General features: G+C 42.7%; 2 protein-coding genes across 3 annotated transcripts in view; one reads left to right on the top strand and one right to left on the bottom strand.

Annotated features, from left to right (window-relative positions):
• Positions 1 to 20,379, bottom strand: part of Tfb1m (transcription factor B1, mitochondrial) — a 46,681-nt gene that overhangs the window by 2,962 nt on the left and 23,340 nt on the right. For both annotated transcript variants that reach the window (XM_047557400.1, XM_047557401.1), the window contains exons 5-6: positions 17,346 to 17,465; positions 643 to 770 (exon numbers count right to left, since the gene is read on the bottom strand). In XM_047557400.1, coding sequence (XP_047413356.1) covers positions 643 to 770; positions 17,346 to 17,465 — 248 coding nt within the window. The remainder of the gene's footprint in view (positions 1 to 642; positions 771 to 17,345; positions 17,466 to 20,379) is intronic.
• Positions 10,803 to 11,535, top strand: Cldn20 (claudin 20). The gene has a single exon (XM_047557402.1). It carries the CDS (start codon positions 10,876 to 10,878, stop codon positions 11,533 to 11,535), a length of 660 nt encoding a protein of 219 aa, XP_047413358.1. The 5' UTR covers positions 10,803 to 10,875.

Below are 20,379 nucleotides of genomic sequence, written 5' to 3'. Positions count from 1 at the left end.
AGAGGTTTTGTGGGATGCCCGCCTGGCAGTATGTGAAGTAGTTCCATGTGCTACAGGGATGCCGCCCATGACCACAAAAGGAGAAAAGTAAAATGGAGCCTCGTGACAAGATCCTGGAAAATGAGACGTGTGCCCATGAAGCCGAGTCCCTTTCAACAGCCAGCGCTGCCTATGTGAGGTGGAAGTCTTTATAAAATACACCTCCCAGCCTTCCTAGACTATACTGGCCCTTGCTGGGGTCACTGCAGACCCCCTGAGGAATGCAGACTCTAGATTAGGACGCAGTGTCTCGTCTCCTGTGTGGAGCAGCAAGCAGAGAACTGAGCTCCCCAGGTGTGAGCGTGGCAAGGAGACTGCCACTCTGTCTGGGCTGCTCAGAAGTTCCATCTGCTTCCTAGTTCTTCACGTGGTGCGAAGAGCACGGCAAAGCCATGGTCTGTCTGTCTGTCCCATTGAGAGAACCTACCACCTTCCTGGGACTGGGTCAGCATTAGGCCCACAACAGTCAGTGCACAGGCCTGTAAGCGGCCTCAGAGGCAAACCAAGGCAGCCACGTTTGCGTGTCACGGGACTCGAGCTTATGAGAGAGCAAGAATCGGGCGCTTTAGGAATAGTAAGACCGGATGGGAGGGCCACGCTTACCCAAGCCCGCGGTGGCAGTACTTCCTCCGGAACTGAAACGCATTCTGAACGACCTTCTCCACCAGCTTGAACGGCTGCTCTATCTTGGGGTGCACCAGGGGCGTGAAGCGCACCACTCCCACGTCCACCTTGGTCGTAAACAAACACGATCACTGCGTGGCACGTGTGCACAGCACAACTAAGCCATTCACCTTTGTGAGTCCCAGGAGTGTGTTCACAGATAAACCTTTCCATGCTCTTCTCTGGCCATGTAAGAAGCTGAGTGGGACCTGAGAGGACACAACTCCCAGTGGGCTGCATCTGTTCCATAATGACCTTCACTAGGTCTGTGCCTGATGACCACTTATTTAAAATGAAGTTTCACAATAGCCTTGACAGTCCTTTCCAATCATCATTAAAGTCAGGCAGATAACAGAAAGCACTGGGATATTTTCGTTGGCTTCTCAATGAATAAAAAGCTACAGCAGTGGTTCTCCCTGTAGGGCAGGGTCTCAAAACAGTGAAGGCAGGTGGTCCCCAAGGACCATTTAGCGACAAACTCCATCTATTTTGGGTATAGACACTGATTAATCAGATGGACTGAATTCAGGCACACAGGCTGCACAGCCAGCTAACTCTCTGGTAGGAACTTTACATGTCCCAGGAAGTACAGGCAGGATGAAACTGAAAATGGAAACTTCCAAATATGTCACTGAGTGTGTTTAGGTTACTCCCAGCTCTTGAGATTCTTTAATTATCAGAAGATAAAACATTTCAGGCACATCTTTTAAGAGATTTATACCCAGCTTTAGTCCAAGAAAGGACTCAGTGGCTCCTGAGGCTACATTAAAACACAACAAAGGAAAAATACTGAAAGCAAACATGAAGGGAAATGAAATAAAAATGGCTCTCATGGTGCACATGGCCGGACAGAGACCATAGCCCTGGAAATGGGGTCACTCCGCAGCTGACCAGGGCACCTGGCTCTAGAAACTGTCAAAACGCACTCTGAGCACCACACAGACCCTCCAAAAGCCGAGAGGAACAGCGACATGGGCGGTGTGTGCTGCGTGGCTGTTCTCTGAGTCCCACAGCGAGCACCTTCTCCCGGGAGGCCTCGTGGCTACGTAACTCCTTAGACAACGACTGAAACACAGGGTGAGTGCTTTTCTGCTTTGGCTTCAGGGTGGGGGAACCATCATGGCCTATGATGTGGGACTCGGTGGACAAGAGAAGAAAATGAAAACACCAAAATGTGCTCAGCTTGTTTTCTTCGGGTCTAAGGACGGCCCAGGCCTTCTAGGGCCGCCCTTCCTGAGAACCACCAACAGAGGGGCTTTTACATGCCCAAAATGTCTCCCCAGATATCTGCCAGCTTCAGACCATTTCAGTGAAGATTTCATGGTGTAACTGTAGTTGTGAGTAGTGGTTAAATACAATGTTAAATGTTCCTAAATTTTATAAGCTTTTCTAATTGTGCTCATCAGTTTAAGTTAGCAACAAGCACTTCTGTAGGGCTCTACAAGGCCAGGACCTTCCTTAGACCTAAAGAAAACACACTGCGCATGGTGGTCACAGAAGAGGATGACTGAGGAGGTGAGTGAAGGGCTCGAGAGAGGAGAAGATGGCTCCCTCTTCTGTGGAAGAAGAGATGACGTATGAGTGGGAGAATCAGCTCAAGGAGGAACAATGACTAAATGTTAAAGAAACACTGGACTTCATAAACTCTGAAATGCCTGCCCTCACCTTTCGTCTTAATTTGGATACCTGAGAAGGTTCTACGACATTCTCTAGATTTCTTCCTGCCTTGACTGCCACTCTTCCTTTCCTGTCACCACCTGAGCTCGCTGCATCCCTGTCCCTCTCTCTCATTCTGCCAACCTTTATGACTCATTTCCCCAACCCATTCCATCCAATTCTCCCAAATTACACAGTCAATTCCAACAGCTCTGCATTCACCAGGAACGATCCAACCCCCTCCTGGTCTCCAGAGAAAAGCACCTTTCAGCATAATACAGTGTAAGGTAAAATTTAACCCCTACCCAAGCCCAAACCTTAAAAGAATTAAAAGTCCAGAAAAGTTCGTGTAACTCTGAGCAAAGGCGCAGGTTCGGGTGTGGGCGCATGCTCCCTCCCATTCTTGCACAGAAACGACCACTTCTGGCTGCTCTGAATTGAAAATTCAGTCTCATGGTTATTTGCCTAATTTCATTCTTCTGAGATACAGTTGGTGTTTGCAAATACAGGAAATGTCTAATGTTTGCTTTATTTAAATATTTTTAAGATCCTGCAGAAATATAGCAGCACCCATGTAAATGGCAGCAGATTTCCTCAGTGAAGTCAGCTAACATCACATCGAAGCTAAAAGAAAACCCCCATTCTCAAAGGTGGCACTACTTACTGGAGGACTCTCAAACTCAGAGGCAAAAACAATGTGGTCAGCAATGTCTGCTGCTTCTAGGGTGGGGGACCCCTCCTCTACACCCTCTCCTCTATCCTTTTCCCAAAGGGATTTGTTGGAATTACTCTGAATGACAGAGGCCACTTTCTCCAGAACCACAGGAAGGCTGCTGGGTAACTATGGTAACAGATACAAAAATGCTTTTTACTTATAATTGAATACTTATTTAAAATTACAACCATTATTTTTTCTTCCTTGAGTTTTACAAAATGAAATTGGGATAAAGGCACTTCAAGTATTCTAGCTTAAGGTGGCCAGCCTCCTTCCACACTCAGTCTAGCTGCATAACAAAAGGACCTGCTAGTATTTCAAAACTGAAGTTCTTAATGAACCTAGAAATTTGTCTCTCTAACCCATCACAATGCCAATGCTGTACCAGGCGGTTTCTCAATACCAGCAGCCTTGGCCATTAACAGGCCCTAAGCACATGCCTCTTTTCCAGGTCAGCATGAATAGGACATGACTGGTTATCAGCTCAGAGCGCTACTAGGCGCTCAAAAGGGACAAGGGGAGAGAAGCTATTATACCTCAAATCTTGGATATTACAACTCAGCTCCCTAATCAATGATACATAAGGGGTAATATTCAGCCCGATTACTGATTCATAGGTTCAGAAGTCTTGTTCACAGAAGGCTGGCTCCATTTCTCTGGACTCCGAGGTGGGGCTGAACATCATAGCAGAAGAGTGTGGCAGAGGGAAGCAGATCACATGGTGATCAGGAGGCAGAGAGACTCCACTCTCCGGACACAAAATGTATACCCCATAGCCATGACCCCAATGAACCACTTCCTCCAGCCACACCCCATCTGCCTCTAGTTACCACCCAGTTAACACCATCAGAGATTAATCCAATGATTAGATTAAGGCTATAACCCAATCATTTCTTCCTCCACTATCTCACGTGTGAGCTTTCGGGGGACACCTCATATCCAAACCATAACACTGGCTTAACTCATGGAGGTCTGGTGGGGAGGGAGCTCACTGTCCTCCTTAGGTATCACCAGAGTCAAGAGAAGTGATTCAGAATGATTGTAATTCTCGAATTTAGCAAAATCCAAAGTCCACATGAACTCACCAGAAGCCCATGCAGTGGGACCTGGGACTGAGATGCTGGCGAGGAGAGAGCAGGCCCCAGGGAAGGGCAGTCAGAGAGGGAGGAGGAAGAGGCCAGGGAGCAGCAGTGGCACCTCAGCCCAGGCTCAGACACACCAACAAGGACGGTGAGGAACGACCAGCTCTTCAAATAATGTACAAAGAAAATACGCAATGGGAAGAGCACAACATGCATACATGCCACCCACCAGGCGTCCTGACAAAACTGGCCTATCATGCAGCTTCGCCATCAAATGCATGGGCAATATCCTAAAGTGAGGTAAAGAGGACAGAAAACGAATTCTCATGCTTCTTTCTCAGGAAGACATAAAAAGGAGTAACAAATGTAAAAATAAGATCACAAATAACAGCAAAGGAAACACAACCATAGGCAGTAGCACATGCCTGCTCTGCTATGAAAGTCAACTGCACTGGGACCTCGTGAGAGTCAACAAGCACCAAGGAATATGCCTCTTCATTTAGAGCAAAGTCCTCACCACTGACAGCAAACCCACCAACAACCAATTTTAAAAGTTAGTAAAGTCTTCAGATCAGTTCACAGCATTATTTTAAAACTAAAATGGGCATAAAGATGGAAGAAAATAACAGACTGATGTGTTCAGCTGATACTGTTAACTTCCTAAGATTGGTCAGAAGAAAAACATTTTAAGATCAAATCAATTACATTAAATTCGTGAGCCTAGAATAAGTAGCTTATCTTTGAATTCTCATTTTCAAGACTGAATAGGAAGTTAATAAGAAAAATTCTGTTTTTTTTAAACAGAATCCCAACTTGTCCTGAGAACTAAGTGGGCAGAACTGGAAAAACACCTGATGGGGTGCACCCCCGAACAAGTGGAATGCCAGGCCCAGGCGACGGGTGTGTAGGGGCAAGGGTGCCGCTGAGGAGTGAGGACCGCCTCAGCTGCTTTCCTCGCTGCACCAGCACGGCTGCCTGGGAAAGGATCACCATCAGTTCCGACCCTTGTGATTCCCTTCACCAAGCGCTGGCAGCCTAGGGACACCCCCAAAGCCAGCCTATTGTCAGCCCATCCCCAGACCCTCTGCAGCCGAGAATGGCTCTTCTATAATTTTGTTTCAAAATGTAGAATGTCAATATAGACTGGAAACAAGGATGATACTATTTTGTTTTTTTTTTTTTTTTTTTTTTTTTTAATAGACTGAAGATGACCTTGACAGTATCATGTATACTCAGCTTTACTTCCTGAGTTTATGAGCAACCTGCTCAGTAGTTCTACTGCCACTTACTTAGTTCCATGTCCTTTCTTCCACTGCAAGAGCTCCCAGAGTCCCTGTCTCCAACCTGGGCCTCTTAAATGCACCCTCTGTGCCTCAACAAAGCGCCTGCATAACCACCAGCCCCACCAGAGCAAACTCTCCCATGGCTTGCATGGCTTCTAGTGGTGGCATTCAAAGTCCTCATTAGAAGAAATCCCATTCAAGCATTTCCTTCCTCCTCAGGGACCCTTAGGTTTCTCCTCTGGGAGGTAATTCCCATCACCCTCTCACAGGCTGCTACTAGGATCAGGTGATAGAGGGTGGAAGGGAAATGACATACTTTATAAACTGTTAGGTTCTGCACAGAGGTATAGCATTATTTTTATAAAAAAAAAAGAAGAGCCAGTTGGAAAATCCAGGTTAGCATCACAATACATTAAGGGGATTGCATGCATTTTTTTTTGAAAGAGAAAAATGAAAACATTCTAAAGAAGCAGACAGATGGACTGCTTGATTCATGAGTGAGAACCAAGCATTTTATGTGAAGTGACAAGTGATTTCAGGGTTAATGTATTTCCATGACTTGTAAAGACAACCCTAGAAAGAAATGGCCAGTACAATAAGAGCTGGACATGTGCTATGTCCTAAGGGGAGGATGGCGGTGCTCGGTAGTGTCCACGGCTTAAAAAAAAAAAAAAAAATCACACTATTCTGGGCCTCAATCTCAATCCTGCAGCTTGATCACTTCTGGTTTCAGTCAACGTACTTCTCTGTATACTGGCTTTCTCATCTGTAAAATATGGATTCCTTTTACCTCACAGGTTGGTCTGAGAACTAAATACTAGAGTGTCTTAAACAGCACCCCCTATCTAGGAAGTAGTTCAAAAAGGCAGATATTATCAGCCAAAACAAACAGACTTGCAAAATTACCTGAAATTCTCATCTTGTCCAGAAAAGATGAAGTTATATTTTACATCATTCAAGAGCAACCTACAGTTTAATTACTGATAATTCAAAAGCAGCTTCTGTTTCATTCATTCAACATTTATCAGACCCCATCGACATACAGAAGACCCAGCAAACAGGACAGACAGGAGGCCTTGCCCTTGCAAGCTTTACAGTGCAGAGGTCTTCAGCAGAACTCCCCGTCCCCGGGTACTGGGGACTGAACCCAGGGAGATCCAATCCACTGAGCTATAGCCCCAGCTCTTTTGGTTTTGAGACAAGGTCCTGCTAAGTTGTCCCGGGTGGCCTCAAACTTGTGATCCTCCTGCCTCAGTCTCCTGAGTTGCTGGGATGACAGGTGAGTGTCACCACACCCAGCTTTCTGCAGAGGGGTCCTGAGCTACAGTATAGTGATACAGGGGACCGAGACAGAAGGACTCTTGAGCTATTTTGAAATTAGGAACAAAACAACTGGCTGACTGAGTGGATGGTGCATACGGAATCAAGCATGTGCCATTAACAGATGCCGGGAGAGTGCAGGGTTGGGGCCAGCAGTTCAATTTTGGGCCACAAGAGGTCTGCAATGTCAATCAGCAATGTGGGAGTAGTACTTGGGAATCAAGGGAGAGGTCAGGCCGGAGACTTAAGAGTCAAAAGATTTATCTAGACAAGTCTCTGGACTTTAAAGATTTGATTCCACTTCATGCCCACATCAGCAGCAGACTGCAGAGCTTCTGGAGCTTCCACCGCCGGCTCAGGCTGGGAGGCCGGCCCTCCACTTGCCCTCACTTAGCCTCAGCCCAGGTGTCTCTGGGCCACAACCCTGGAAAGAAGCCTAACAGGTCAGGCTCTGAGGCACCTGGTGGGGTTCTCCTGCCACAGCAGTGCTGGCAACTCAGCGCTCCTTCATCCGGTACTTGCACTCAGAATTGTTTACACATCTCCATGAAACGAATCTACATATTAAAACAACACTATGGCTAAAAGCCAAATCCACACATTAGATTTCTGAGAGAGGAAAATGGTATTTTGCTAAATGCCTCAGAAAGATTAAAACAAAAACAAACAAATCTTGAAAAATTCAGATACTTAAAATGTGTCTTGTTATTTTAAAAGAAACGACTAACATTTAACACAAAAATTATTTTCTTTCTTATAATAGCTATAAATTTCTACCTTGTAGAATTAAAATCACTAAGAATGCAAAAGGACAGCAGTAAAATATTCTGGTTCACAGTTAGTGCCTCATCACGACACTTTCCCAGGTCTCTGACCTAAAGACACTCCTGTTGTCTTTCTTTAGTGGAAGGAATTGCAAGAAAAGGGGGCACTGCAACACACACATGCACACACACACACACACACACACACACACACACACACACGCGCGCGCGCACAAGTTTACTGATCAGACAGACTCTAGTCAACTGTTGCTGCTGGGTTTTTTTCTGATAAGACAATAAGCAGCAGAATAAGACGGCAGTCTCAACTACCATTTGCAAGGCACAACCCAGTTAAAAATACTCTGGACCATATTCTTTAATTGAACTGAGGACATAAAATGATAAACTATTTTTTCCAACACAGACAAAAATTCCAAAATAAACCATAACTATGTGACTACAACATAATATTAAAAGAAAAGGCCTGTTTTTTTTTTTTTTGGTGGGTACCCAAATAATCCCTCCTCTATGCAGCAACACAAAAGCATTTTAGCTTTCAGGTTCTGACAAATCTTGCTGAAACAACTCCCTCCCTTCCCCGCCTCTCCTTTCTTAGTTCTCCCACAGTCCAAAAAATGAGATGGAGAACCTGGTATTTATCTTCTAGCAACATCAGCACATTTCACATGAACTCTGATTTTCATGTTGTTCTTTATTTGCTATTTTCAAGTTAACTTGGAGCTTTATGAAAAATACTCAGACTCTCAGAAACAAGCCTCATGTATGTGGTTTCTCTTCATCAGACCTGACTAAAGCTAACTTGAAGGCAACTGGCAGAGGGGAATTAAACCCCCGAAGGCTACTGACAAAAGGTATGGAAAATGAGAAGTTTCTAGAATATTCAGAGACCAAAGTACAGACCTTCAGATATTTAGTTTGAATTAGAAGCTGTAAATCTGTTTTTAAGTATTATTTTTGACATGAATAAATGTTGTCTGGAAAACTGACTTTACATTTTTATGAAACCTACTAGAACCTTTCCTGTGGAGCAGTTCATAAGCTGAATGTACGTAGGCTCTGTGTGCCATCAGTGTTCTCTCTACAAAGTTTATGAAGTTTGTACATGCCGCCCTTTTGCTTTTGATTATAGTCACAGTATTTTGCTACCACAGCCACTGCAACAAAGTATGCCTTTATTCTCTACAGCACAGATTTGAGAGCATAGGTCACGAACCCTATTATGCTTATGGTCAAAGAGGGAAAAAAATCTCAGCAATACAGCTTAAATGCCAGTAACTGGGTATGCAAAGAACAGAATAGTGATCTCTCTTTTGGTCACAATTCGGTTATAGCTGGTTAGCTCAACATAGATTGATCAATGTGTAAAGGTTATTTGACCCAAGAAAGGAAGAAGCAAGCAAGCAGATTAGGGACTGTCCTCAGCCATTGTACTGCTGGAGAATCCCCAGGCTGAACATGGTCTGGAAAAGCAGTAATTTAGCAAGTTAGCCATGTACTGAAATGTGAAAATCCAAACTTGAAAACAGTTATTATAAAACTAGAAATATGTGTTTAGTTTTTTTTCTAGAAAATGATAACTTTTGTTCTATTTTGGTCTCGGATAAGGCAAGAAATTTGGAAAACATAAAAAAATGAAATGCCTAATAGCAGGTAGATTCCTAATCACATGTTTAGAAATAAGTCTGACTTCAGAATTTACAATCCCAGGGAAGTCCTCTTCTAAAATTACAGGATTTACATTTCAAGATTATGTATAAAAATAGAACAACTCAATTCAGGCAGACCTACATCTTACGAGAACTGATGCTTATAATCACGGGAAGTTCATGCTTCATGCAGGTGTGGGTCCTGTGAGGCTGAGCACGTGGCCCTTTAGGACACTATGGAGTGCGCTGGTTTCTTTCCTTGTGGGAAAGGGAATGGGTGAGAGAGTTAATGATGGTTTTTTGCCCCCAGATGCAGTTTTCCACTTTCCGTGGGGAACCCCACACGGGAATTTCATGGCAGGAAGGACCGTGGTAAAGGGGAGGAGAGGTATAAGATGGGGCGGGGGCACACTGCACTGGGCTTGCTAGACGGGGAAGACTGTGTGGCCGGGAGTGGTTTCTTAGCCAAATGACCCAATTACAACAAATAATGATGCTCAAGGTTATAGCTGAGGTTTCTTTCCATTCCAAGATTTTGCAAAAATAAATTAAATCAGTGAAGAAAGGAAGAGAAAAAAGGAAAAAGATTTAAAATGTTTTTAAACATCAATGGTCACATGATATAAAGTAAATAAAAACGCTAAGGTCAATTACAAACCACTGAGTAATTTCTGTGTTCTGCTATTCTAGGCCCTTAAAATGCTTATGTTTAATCCTTTAACATAGGTACTATGATTCTCCCCACTTTCCAGAAGAGGATACTGAAGTTCAGAGAAGTGACCTGGGCTGTTTGGATTTAAGAGCCTATGCTGCCTTTGGTGAAATAGCTATGAATCACAACAGAGCCATTCTAGTGTGTCATTCAAAATAAACCCTTAAAGACAAATATTATTAATAAATAAAAAGCCAGCATTGTACTATTTCAGGAACTTTACGTTCTTCTCAAAAAGACAGTAAGTATTGCCAGATGGACGGTCCCAACTAGAAAGGATTTCACTTCTGAAAAGCAAAACACTGGCTTGACTGTTCCAGTTTCCAGTTCCAGGGACCTGAAGGAAAGCAAACTCCAACCCAGGTAAGGACTGTGCAGACAGAGAGCAGTCAGAAGGAGGGAAAGCTGTGCCAGGGACTCCGACTTCCCCACTGCTTTCCTTTCCATCTTGAATTCTGAAAACTTCTCTAGTATACATTTATACATCATGTTAGAGAGGTTTATTTCCTTATTACCTATAGAGCCACTTAAAAAATATCCATCCTTCATCAGACGCTAGAGCAGGGATCTGAAGTACCTGAGCTTCCTAACAAGCCCGTGTCTGTGTCACAGGCACCTCCAGCATATTCTAGGTTTTCCAGAGTGGGCAGCTCCTTTCTTACGGTGCACTAAGCATGGCCCATGACAACCCTCAGCAGCACCTCAGTCTCTGTGGCTTGTGGCCTCCTGGCTGCGGGACCTTGTCCCACAAAAGTGCAGGCGCTTTTGTGTGGCACATAGTGGCGTGCCATTCAGACATCTCCTCGCTCCTCTCTGAAGGCTTGAAGCCTTTCTGCTTCCTAATTCTTTCTTCCCCTCAATCCTGACTTGTCTTCTTTCCTAGCTTTTGTTATGTGGCTGGCCAGAGCACAATTCCGACAGAGCACCATCGTAACCAAGCATCAGGATCTCTAGGAGGAGACGGGAGGACCATCATGGCCTCGGCGGGACTCCAGCTCCTGGCTTTCATCCTGGCCCTATCTGGGGTCTCTGGCGTGCTCATAGCCACTCTGCTGCCCAACTGGAAGGTGAAAGTGGATGTGGGCGCCACCATTGTGACGGCCATTGTGCATCTGCACGGGCTGTGGATGGACTGCACGTGGTACAGCACAGGGATGTTCAGCTGCACCCTGAAGCACTCCCTCCTGTCCCTCCCCTCCCATGTGCAGGCTGCCAGGGCCACCATGGTCCTGGCCTGTGTTCTGTCTGCCCTGGGGATCTGCACCTCCACCATAGGAATGAAATGTACTCGCTTAGGAGGGGACAGAGAGACCAAGAGCCATGCTGCCCTTGCTGGAGGAGTCTGCTTCGTGTCTGCAGGGACCTCTGCTTTGATACCAACGGTGTGGTACGCGAAGAACATCATCACTGACTTCCTGGATCTGACGATTCCGGAGAGCAACAAACCTGAACCTGGAGGGGCCATCTACATTGGCTTCATTTCAGCAATGCTGCTGTTTCTCTCTGGCATCATTTTCTGCACTTCCTGTCTAAGAAAGGACCCTGAAGCTCGGCCCCGCCCTCCCAGGCAGGAGCAGACCTTTCCCACACAGCGCCAGCACTACCCAGCGCACAGCCTGAAGGACTATGTGTAGAGCTGTGCCACACACAGGCGATGCAAGGAAGCTTCTGGGTGCCTGCCAGGACTTTATTTTAGATAAAAAAAATATATATGTCTCAGATGTACCTTTCTTTATAAAAAGTGAAAAATACTTTTTAAATGATGACTTATGAATAAATTTTTTTTGTTTTTGTTTTTTTTTTGTAGAATTCAGTTTAGAAGACTGGAGTCTACAAAAGAACTTAACTGCCAGTTCTAAAAAGCACCTTCCCCTGGTGTTAAGACTTATCACCTCAGGCAACACCTGAGAAATCTGCTTGTTTTAAGGACACAGGGTGTGGAGGGGACTCTGGGAACGGAAGAGCTGTCCAATCCTCAGATACTGCCCAAACTGTGCAGGGCCAGCCTCCCCTCCACTCCGTTTTTCACTTTAGAGAACCACTCACGCAGGTGCACCCTCTGACCACCTTACGTTACAGCAGATGAGGCAGAACTAAAGAAACTGATAAACGCTGCCACAGCAAAGCAACAGCAGCCCCTGCGCCTTTAGAGCATTAAGTACAAGCAATGTGAAAACACGACGTGTTTGTTTTAAAATGTTCAAGAACTCTCTTCTGCTTCTAGAAACGGGATTCTCCAGATTAAGTTCCTTTTTCCCACAACTGACACTCGTCCCACCCCATTTAATCTACTCCTCTTTGAATGGTAAGTTACTTTTAGGTTGTCATTTTTCCCTCAAATTTGATTCAAGTTAAGAAGAAATTTCTTATAAATGTGCAGTTTCAATTAGTTAATGGATGTGAAAAAAATGTTGAAGCATGAAGAATACTTTTAAAATACAGGTTAAGTTAATTTATGATAGGTAATTTAAAACTTTTAATAAGAAAATATCAACTGGATTTTCTATAGGTGCAAAGAAAGCACTGCACCCTGCCATTTCTAATAATTTAGTTGGTAATTTATGCTTAGTAACTATTCATAATACAATGGTAAAAAGAAAAAAATGACTTTCTTTGTACACTGATAACTCAAGAAGTGGGAAGAATATGTTTTATGTGAATAAATAATTTTCATGTGGGCATACGGAAATAGACTAAAATATTTTATACTTGGTACATCATAATTTTGCTCTGTAAAGGGGATTCCATTAGCTATTAATGGAACAGCAAAAATGAAAAGGTACTATTTCATGTGAGAACTAAGAAGGAACTCATTTCAGCAGAAGTTCAAATGATTGTTTAAAACACGTCTTTCTTGGAGTCCCCGAAACGATCAGTTAGTGTGTGGTACTAATTAAGTGCGCATTCCTTTTGAGAGGTCAAGACGTTATTTCCTATTCTAGGACTGTGCTGGCACCTATATGATTTTCTCACCTCGATTAACTTGTCTGTGTTTACATAGTCTGCATGGCCTATGTGAGTCCAATGCTGAAAGTTCACTTCACATCTATTTTACGTAGCTCTATATATGCTTCAAAAGTAATCTATTCACGTCAGGAATATTTTCTCTCCACCTATGCCACGGAATGTTTCAAACTCTCCAAAAGACAGCATTTCATACAAGATGAAGGTCCAATTCCTGTGGACTGCAAATGGCGATGATAAAGGATGATGTCACAGCCATCCCCAGATGGGTTCGTCCCTCTGCCCATGACCCTCCAGCTCACCCTGACCTGGACCCTGACTCCATCTCTGCCCTCAGAAAGCGCTGTTTAAATGATTTGTGAGTTTATAAGAACGCATCTCCACCAAGCCTGGGAGAAGAGGTACTGTTTTCACCTGTGTCCTCGGTGAGGAGCCACTCCTAGTGCCACGCAGTCCTGCCCTACATCCTCCACATACGCTGGCTGGTGCACCTCCAAACACTACCAGCTCACAGGAATTAAGGCTGGGAGAGCTTAGGTCAGTTTCCTGACCTGCCCAAGGCCACCCGCTGATAAAAGGAAAGATGGACTCAGTCCAAGAGACCAGACTCCGGATGCAAGCCCTAAAGGTCACACAGTGCACACACCCAATCCAAGTCTTGGTCTCCTGTGAAAATGGGGATGAAGACAGTACCCATGCACGGAGCTGGCTGGGCACCGAACGCAGCGACACAGCCCGGCAGTCAGCGCACAGGCAGCACAAGCGAGTGCCGCCCTACAGGTCCCACAGACCCCAGCGGATTTCAGTGGGGCCAATCGGCTCATAGGGACATCTGACAACGCCTGGAGACATTCTGGGTCGTCTGGGATACTGCTACTGGAATCCAGGGATGCAGTCAATTAGCCCACAGTGCAGGACAAGGACAACCCTAGAGCAGGGAACCATCTAGTCCAAACTGTAGGTTGTTCTGAGGCTGGGAAACTTTGGTCTAATATACTGAATATACTTAAATATGTACTTTTTCTTTGATTAAAAAGTTAACAAAATAAAAGTTAAAAATGCTGAAAACATTCCCCTGAATATCACACCAGTTTTTACCTATGGAATGCGTATGTGTGTGGTTTGTTCTGAAAGGTTCTTGTGCTGGAAGCTTGGTTTTCAGGGAGGTGGTGCAACCCTTAAAAGGTGGCTGGAGCCTCGTGGAAAGTAATTAGGCCTCGGGGGTTCCTCCCTCACCAGTGGATTAACGCTGGTCTCACAGGAGTGGGTTAGTTCTCATGAGCGACCTAGAAGAGAGGGAGACCCCCACACGCTTGCCTTGACTACACACAGTTTAATGATAAACACTTACATAATGCCAGAACTGGGCAAATGAGTAGGATGGGGTGAGAGAAAGGTACGTGATGTCAGAAGGTGGTGACAACTGACTGGCTGTGACAGTGAAGTAATTGGCAGTAGGTGGTAGCTGAAATGGCCTCTAAATTTAGGCTTGGATGACCTGGGCACAGGAAGATGTCCTGAGTCAGTGCTATGGTCTGGCTCCTGGATACTCCTCAGAGTCCATGTGTAAAGGCCTGGTCCGTGGGGGTGCTCTCAGGAGGCGGTGGAACTTCAGGTGGTAGGCGTGGGGGAAGTGTTCAGGTCACTGGGATTGTGGGCCCCTGCCCTGCTCTATCTCACTCTTTGCTTCCTGGCTGCTGAGGTGAGTGGTTTAGTCTACCATGTACACCTGCTATGATGTGCTGCCTCATCAGAGGCCCAAAGTAATACCATCACTTGGTCTTGAACTGGAAAACTGTGAGCCAAAATAAACCTTTTCTCTTTATAAGTTAATTATTTCAGGAATTTCATGAATCTCATGCAGTGATGAAAAATGAACTAATACAGTCAGCATAATGAATATGATGACGATGATGACGACGACGACGATGATGATGATGATGAGGAAGAGGAGGAGGAGGAGGCGGCGGTGGCGGCAGCAGCCATGGCGGTGGAAGCGGCCAGGGATAGACAGAAGTAATTTCAGTTTGGGACATGGACCAGTGTTCTCTCATGCTGTCTCCTCATCACTAGGTTGGTAGCTATATGACTTTACCATACACTAATTTCATTTACTTTTTTTCCTTTTCTTCCATTTTGTTTACATATAGTGAAATATTAAATGAAAGAGAAAAATTATATAGTTATCTCAATGGATACAGGCAGAACACTTGATACAATTCAATATCTAAGGATTTACTTTTAAGGATTTACATCATAGCCTGTAATTCTGCAAAATGCTGCTGCATACCTCGTAATTATCTCTAAGAACTTTTGTACGCATCTTATACATACAGAGTCACCTGCTTTCAAAAGAATTTGAGCAACTTAATAGAACTGCAGCATGATAAATATAAAACACTGATAAAAGACTAGAGTTACAAAGAAAGAAAAAAAAATGATCTGAAATAATCCTGGTTGAAGCATGCTAAAACACTTAAATATGAAACAGTTTAAAATTTCTATGCAACCCAGGCAAAGAAGGTCATGGAAATGTCTTACAGCTTTGTCAGTAGGAACCTCAAGATGCTGCTATAAGTGCTCATGGACCTAGAGCTGCCTCTGCTGGGAGGGCACGTACCCCCTCTCCCAGCATCCCATGCCTGACTGCACAGGAGACAACCTGTGTGTTCAAGGGGGTGCCTCTCCCACATGGGAGCAGTGGAGAATTCTTTCAAAATTTGATTCAATCATTTGGTTGTTTTCCTTTATCGTAACACATCTTCTCTCCTCTTAGAGAAGTACTTTCCTAGATCACAAATGAATCTCTGTATGTAATACTTACAACATAATGAAAAGCATGTGAGAAAAGTTGCCATATGTCTAATTTGAAACAAATAAAAATTCAATAAAAAGAGAATCAAAGACAAGCTAGTTTTTAACCAAGTGATAAATATATTCTTGAAGGCTTAATCAAGAGGAAAGAAATTTTAAATGAACTTCATGCATACCTTACTAATAAACAGCATAAAATACTTTTATCTAGCTACTAAAACTAAGAGAAACTTTCCAACAAAATATTCTACATCTATCCTGAGAAATCTAATATAAAATTTAGACTATCTAAGATTCTGGTTTATGGTAATAACCATAACTATAAAAGCCTGTAAGCCAAGATTTTGGTTTCATCAAATAATGGGTTTTAGGCCATTCAAAATGTCTGATATACACACAAGAAGAAAGCAAACCATTTGCTTACTTGACCTTTTCATCATAACAGCCACCTGCAACAGGAGAGAAAGCTCCTGAAAGCACAAGTGTGTTGAACTGATGACACTTCATGACACCTCTCGTCGCTCTTCTGGAAGAAATCATCTACAGTGTCTTTGCAATTCTGAGTTGTGGAGGCGGAAGTGGTATGGCTAGTGAGTCTCCTGAGTTTGACTCAGGGAAAGCTGATAAGTCTGCTCCGCAAGTAGAAGATGGACCAAATTCTTAGTCACCTGAAAACTCAGCTAACTGTGGTGATCAGGAGGAAATGCAAAGGTGGCAGCAAAGCACACGGACACACCTGAGACCATGCTCCAAGATACACAAATCAATCTAACTAATGGCTGGAGTCCTCGTTCCAAATCTACAACCTGTACCTGCATCCAAATCTATAAAACACATACTACAATTTTTATGCTATCCACTTTTATTTAGGAAGCTCCAACTATGTAAAGCACTCTGCAAAACTTTATATTTAAGAATTTTATCTACCAAGAGATTTCTACCCCATCAGACTGTGAACTCCCCGTAGACAACTCTGTAAGTGATTTGTCTCCTCTTCGATGCTGAATCCCCAGCCCAGCTTCTTTCAAGCAGTAGGCATCCAACATACATTCAGTGAAGAAATAAATGAGATTTTATTTTCTGCAGGTCCTGCAATAACTCATTGAACAATAGTTTTGCTAAAACAGACACTAGCTTTTTAATTATTGGCACCAAAACTTTGTTTCTGTAATTAAAATTTACTCATATAACTAGCATGGAATAGTCAAAGCCTAAATTAACATTCAAATGATTTTCCAAGGATGATTTATTACAAATAACACTGCCAAAAACGTGTAAAAAAACCCAGGATGAATAATGTTTGATGTAGCATTAGTTAGAAATCTCCTCTCAGAAACCACAAACAATATTTGATTCCGTTCCTCAAGGATGGGGTGACCATGCAACTAGTCTTCCCTGCCAGGATACCTTTGGGAGTAGCAGGGGTGATGATGATGAATACTAGCAATCACTCACCCTATCTAAGGGAGAGAAACATTAGTTAAGAACTAACTATTCATATATTTTGATTTTTGTAGTTTTTATTCAGGAGAAATAAACAACTATGCGATAGCTTACTATAAATAAATATTAGATTCTAGAGACTATTTCCTGTGATACATTCTAGGGAAATAAAAATTACAATGAACATTCAAATTCTGATATACCAAAACAAGCAGAAACTCACCTCTGGTTTGGGGACAAAAGCTTGACCTGGAATTGTAAAGATGTGCTCAACACTGCAGAGATACTGGGCCATGATGGAAAGGCGACTGCGCTGTTTGCTCCCTTTAGTGGCTACAAGTCTCTACAGAAAAACAAAAAAATGAATTTTAGCAAATAATAAATGCAGTCTGACCAGACAAAAGGGAGCTAACATTCCCTCATATCTGATGTTGGACTTCTGGAGGTAAATTATAAATGCATGGCACACAGCCACGGGAAGTTTCCTCCAATATCCCATCAACAGAGGTACACCTCAGACATGTGACCTGTGTCATACACGATGCACTAAACAAATCAGGGAAGAAAACTCCCCAACCACTGACTGCTGGGGATTTTCAAGCCACTGTCACATTCTACAAAAGGTCTAGCTTTACAGAACAACTAAGAGCCACTAAAACCAATAAATACTTGATGACAAAACCAGCAAGCAAAGATGCTCAAATATTAAATTTCCTCATTTATCCCAATATGAGTGAACATTTTGAAATACTCCAACATAAGAATGAACATTTTAACAGTGCACTTTTCTTTGTTGGAGAACTTATTGTTCTTGACAAATTATGTATGCAGATAAGTAATAATTTATTCCTTTAAGCACCTATTTTTATTTTAAAATATATTAGGTATAACCAAATTAATTAATAAATGCAATAAAATTTTGATCAAAATTGCAGGATTTTAAAACAAAGAACTTTATTTCCATGTACAAAATATACATATATATTTAAAAAAATTAAATTCCATAAAATATTTATATAAAGCCAAGAATGGCCACGACACTCCTAAAAAGTACCAGCAATGTTGATGGCACTCACTCTACCAAGTTTGAAAATTACAGCAGTTGCCTTTGGCACACACCCAGGATGTGACAGATGTGATACAGAACTGTGAATGGGGAAAGGAGGGACCATTCAACAGTGATATGGGTATAATTAGGTATCTACAGGAGGAAAAAGGATGACCACCCCATAGTAGGGAAAAATTATCATTTTGCAAAAGAAGCTTAATAAAATGAACATCTGTACAATAAAAACACTACGAAGACAAATTACAGACTGAGAGAAGGCATTTGCCGGACCAAAGGATCCGTGTTCAGAATGCAAGAGTGCCTGCCTGATAGATATTAATAATCCCAAGATAAACAATGGAAAATATGGCAAGACAGATCACCCCTGAGCAACCCTGAAGGGCTGTAACCATGAACTGTGCTCAGCCACTTTACAAATCAAAGTCACAATGAGATGTAGTTTCACATTCATGAAATGAACAAAAGATTTTTTAAAAAGAACCTGCTAGAACCTAGTATTGGCAGTACATGGAGCTACAGGAACTCTCAAGCAGGCTAGTAAGGGAGATGGGAATCAGCACAAGCACTCTGGAGCATGGTTTGGCAATGGACAGTAAAGTGGAAGTTATGCAAACCTTCACGAACCTTTAGTTCTGTCTTTGGAAATATATCTTAGAATGGTTTATATGCCTGCAGATGTGTACATGAATGTTAGTTGTAGTACTATCTGCATTATAAAAAAAGCAGAAAAACACAGAAGTCCAACAGGTGAATGAATAAATTGTGGTAGTTTTGCAGATGGAAACAATTAATAATAAATAAACTTAATGAATAATAGTTAAAATGAACAAGGGGTCATCAATGTCAGTTAAATCTCAAAACAGTAAAAAATGAAAGTGGCAGAAAGTAAGTCTGGTGCGACATTTATGTAAGAAATTAAAGACACTCCTGCTGTTCACGTTGGATGTGTCTCTGCACACACACACAGTGTGAACAGGGGCAGACCTAAGAATGATGAGCACCAATTCTAATCTGGTGTGAGTCACAGAAGTGGGGAAGGGGACTGAAGAGGGCTTTAAACATATCTAGAATGTTTTGTTACTTTACAAAGGGAATGAAAAGTGTGGCAATATGTGAAAACTGGACAAAGCTGAGTGGGGGTGAGAAGGCCAGGCCCACTGCTCTTTCTAAGATGTAGCCTGCTTCTCCGTGGCGAAGAGCTCCAAGAACGATTCAGGATACCCATTAGAAATACCACAGACGCCTTGCAAGCACAAGGCCCTGGGTTCAATCCCCAGCACCCAAAAAAAAAAAAAAAAAAGAAATACCACAGACAACTGGAACCATCCTGGGCCAGGAGGCCAGCGCACCACACAAACCCCCACCCGGCTGCTGGCTGACCTGTGCTAACAGTCCCCGTTTACTGTGCTGCTTCTAACCTGCGGTGGGCCTGGGCTTGTTAGAGCTCTGCCTTCAGATTAAAACCTAGGTTCTGTGTGAGAGGCTGAAGAATTTCCCATCTGTAAACCTGGAGATTTTGTTGCATCTGTTGTGCTAATCAGAAGCCATCTCTACCTCACCCCATTTTTAAAATTTAAATATCTGGTTCTTGTCTGCATTTAGACAGCTGAAATTATGGGGAAGCTGAGTTTAAGGGTTCAAGGCGAGTGATGAATTGCTCTAACATGTAAGAAAAATTAAATCCTTCCTCACCAAAGTGTAAAACCAAGAAATGCACATATTTTCAAGACAGAAACAAACAACAGAAATACAGATTTAAGTTAAAGAATAAGCTTATGGATTAAATTATCAAAAACATTTCTAGTTCTCCATGAAGGAAACAAGTATTTGATTTTACTACTGGAATAAAAGTGGAAAATTCAAAATGCAATGTAATTGTTTTTAACATCCAACTCATGAAATTAAAAGTGGACCTTATAACAAAATCTAGTATGAATATAATCACAATATTAAAAAATGTATCAAAACAAATGGCCACATTTAAAAAAAATTATTATTTTATTCTGGATTTCTTTCCCTCTCACAGTTAATATTCTACTTTATGTTTGAAAGGTATGCATCCAGTGATGAATTCAGGAGAATTTAAAAATCACTTTAACTAAAAAAGCAAGACTGTAAGACATGAAAATTAAGTATTCTAATTTGATGTAAAAGCACATTTAAGTATATTACTTTACTTAGAGCACTA

This window comes from Sciurus carolinensis, chromosome 7 (assembly GCF_902686445.1).
Source record: "Sciurus carolinensis chromosome 7, mSciCar1.2, whole genome shotgun sequence".
Classification (NCBI taxonomy): Eukaryota; Metazoa; Chordata; class Mammalia; order Rodentia; family Sciuridae; genus Sciurus; species Sciurus carolinensis.
The sequence above is the reverse complement of the archived record's forward strand: the minus strand, read 5'-3'. Positions and strand labels throughout refer to the sequence as shown.

Excerpts from the sequence above, each read along its gene's own strand:
- Cldn20 (XM_047557402.1), top strand. The coding sequence starts at position 10,876 with ATGGCCTCGGCGGGACTCCAGCTCCTGGCTTTCATCCTGGCCCTATCT.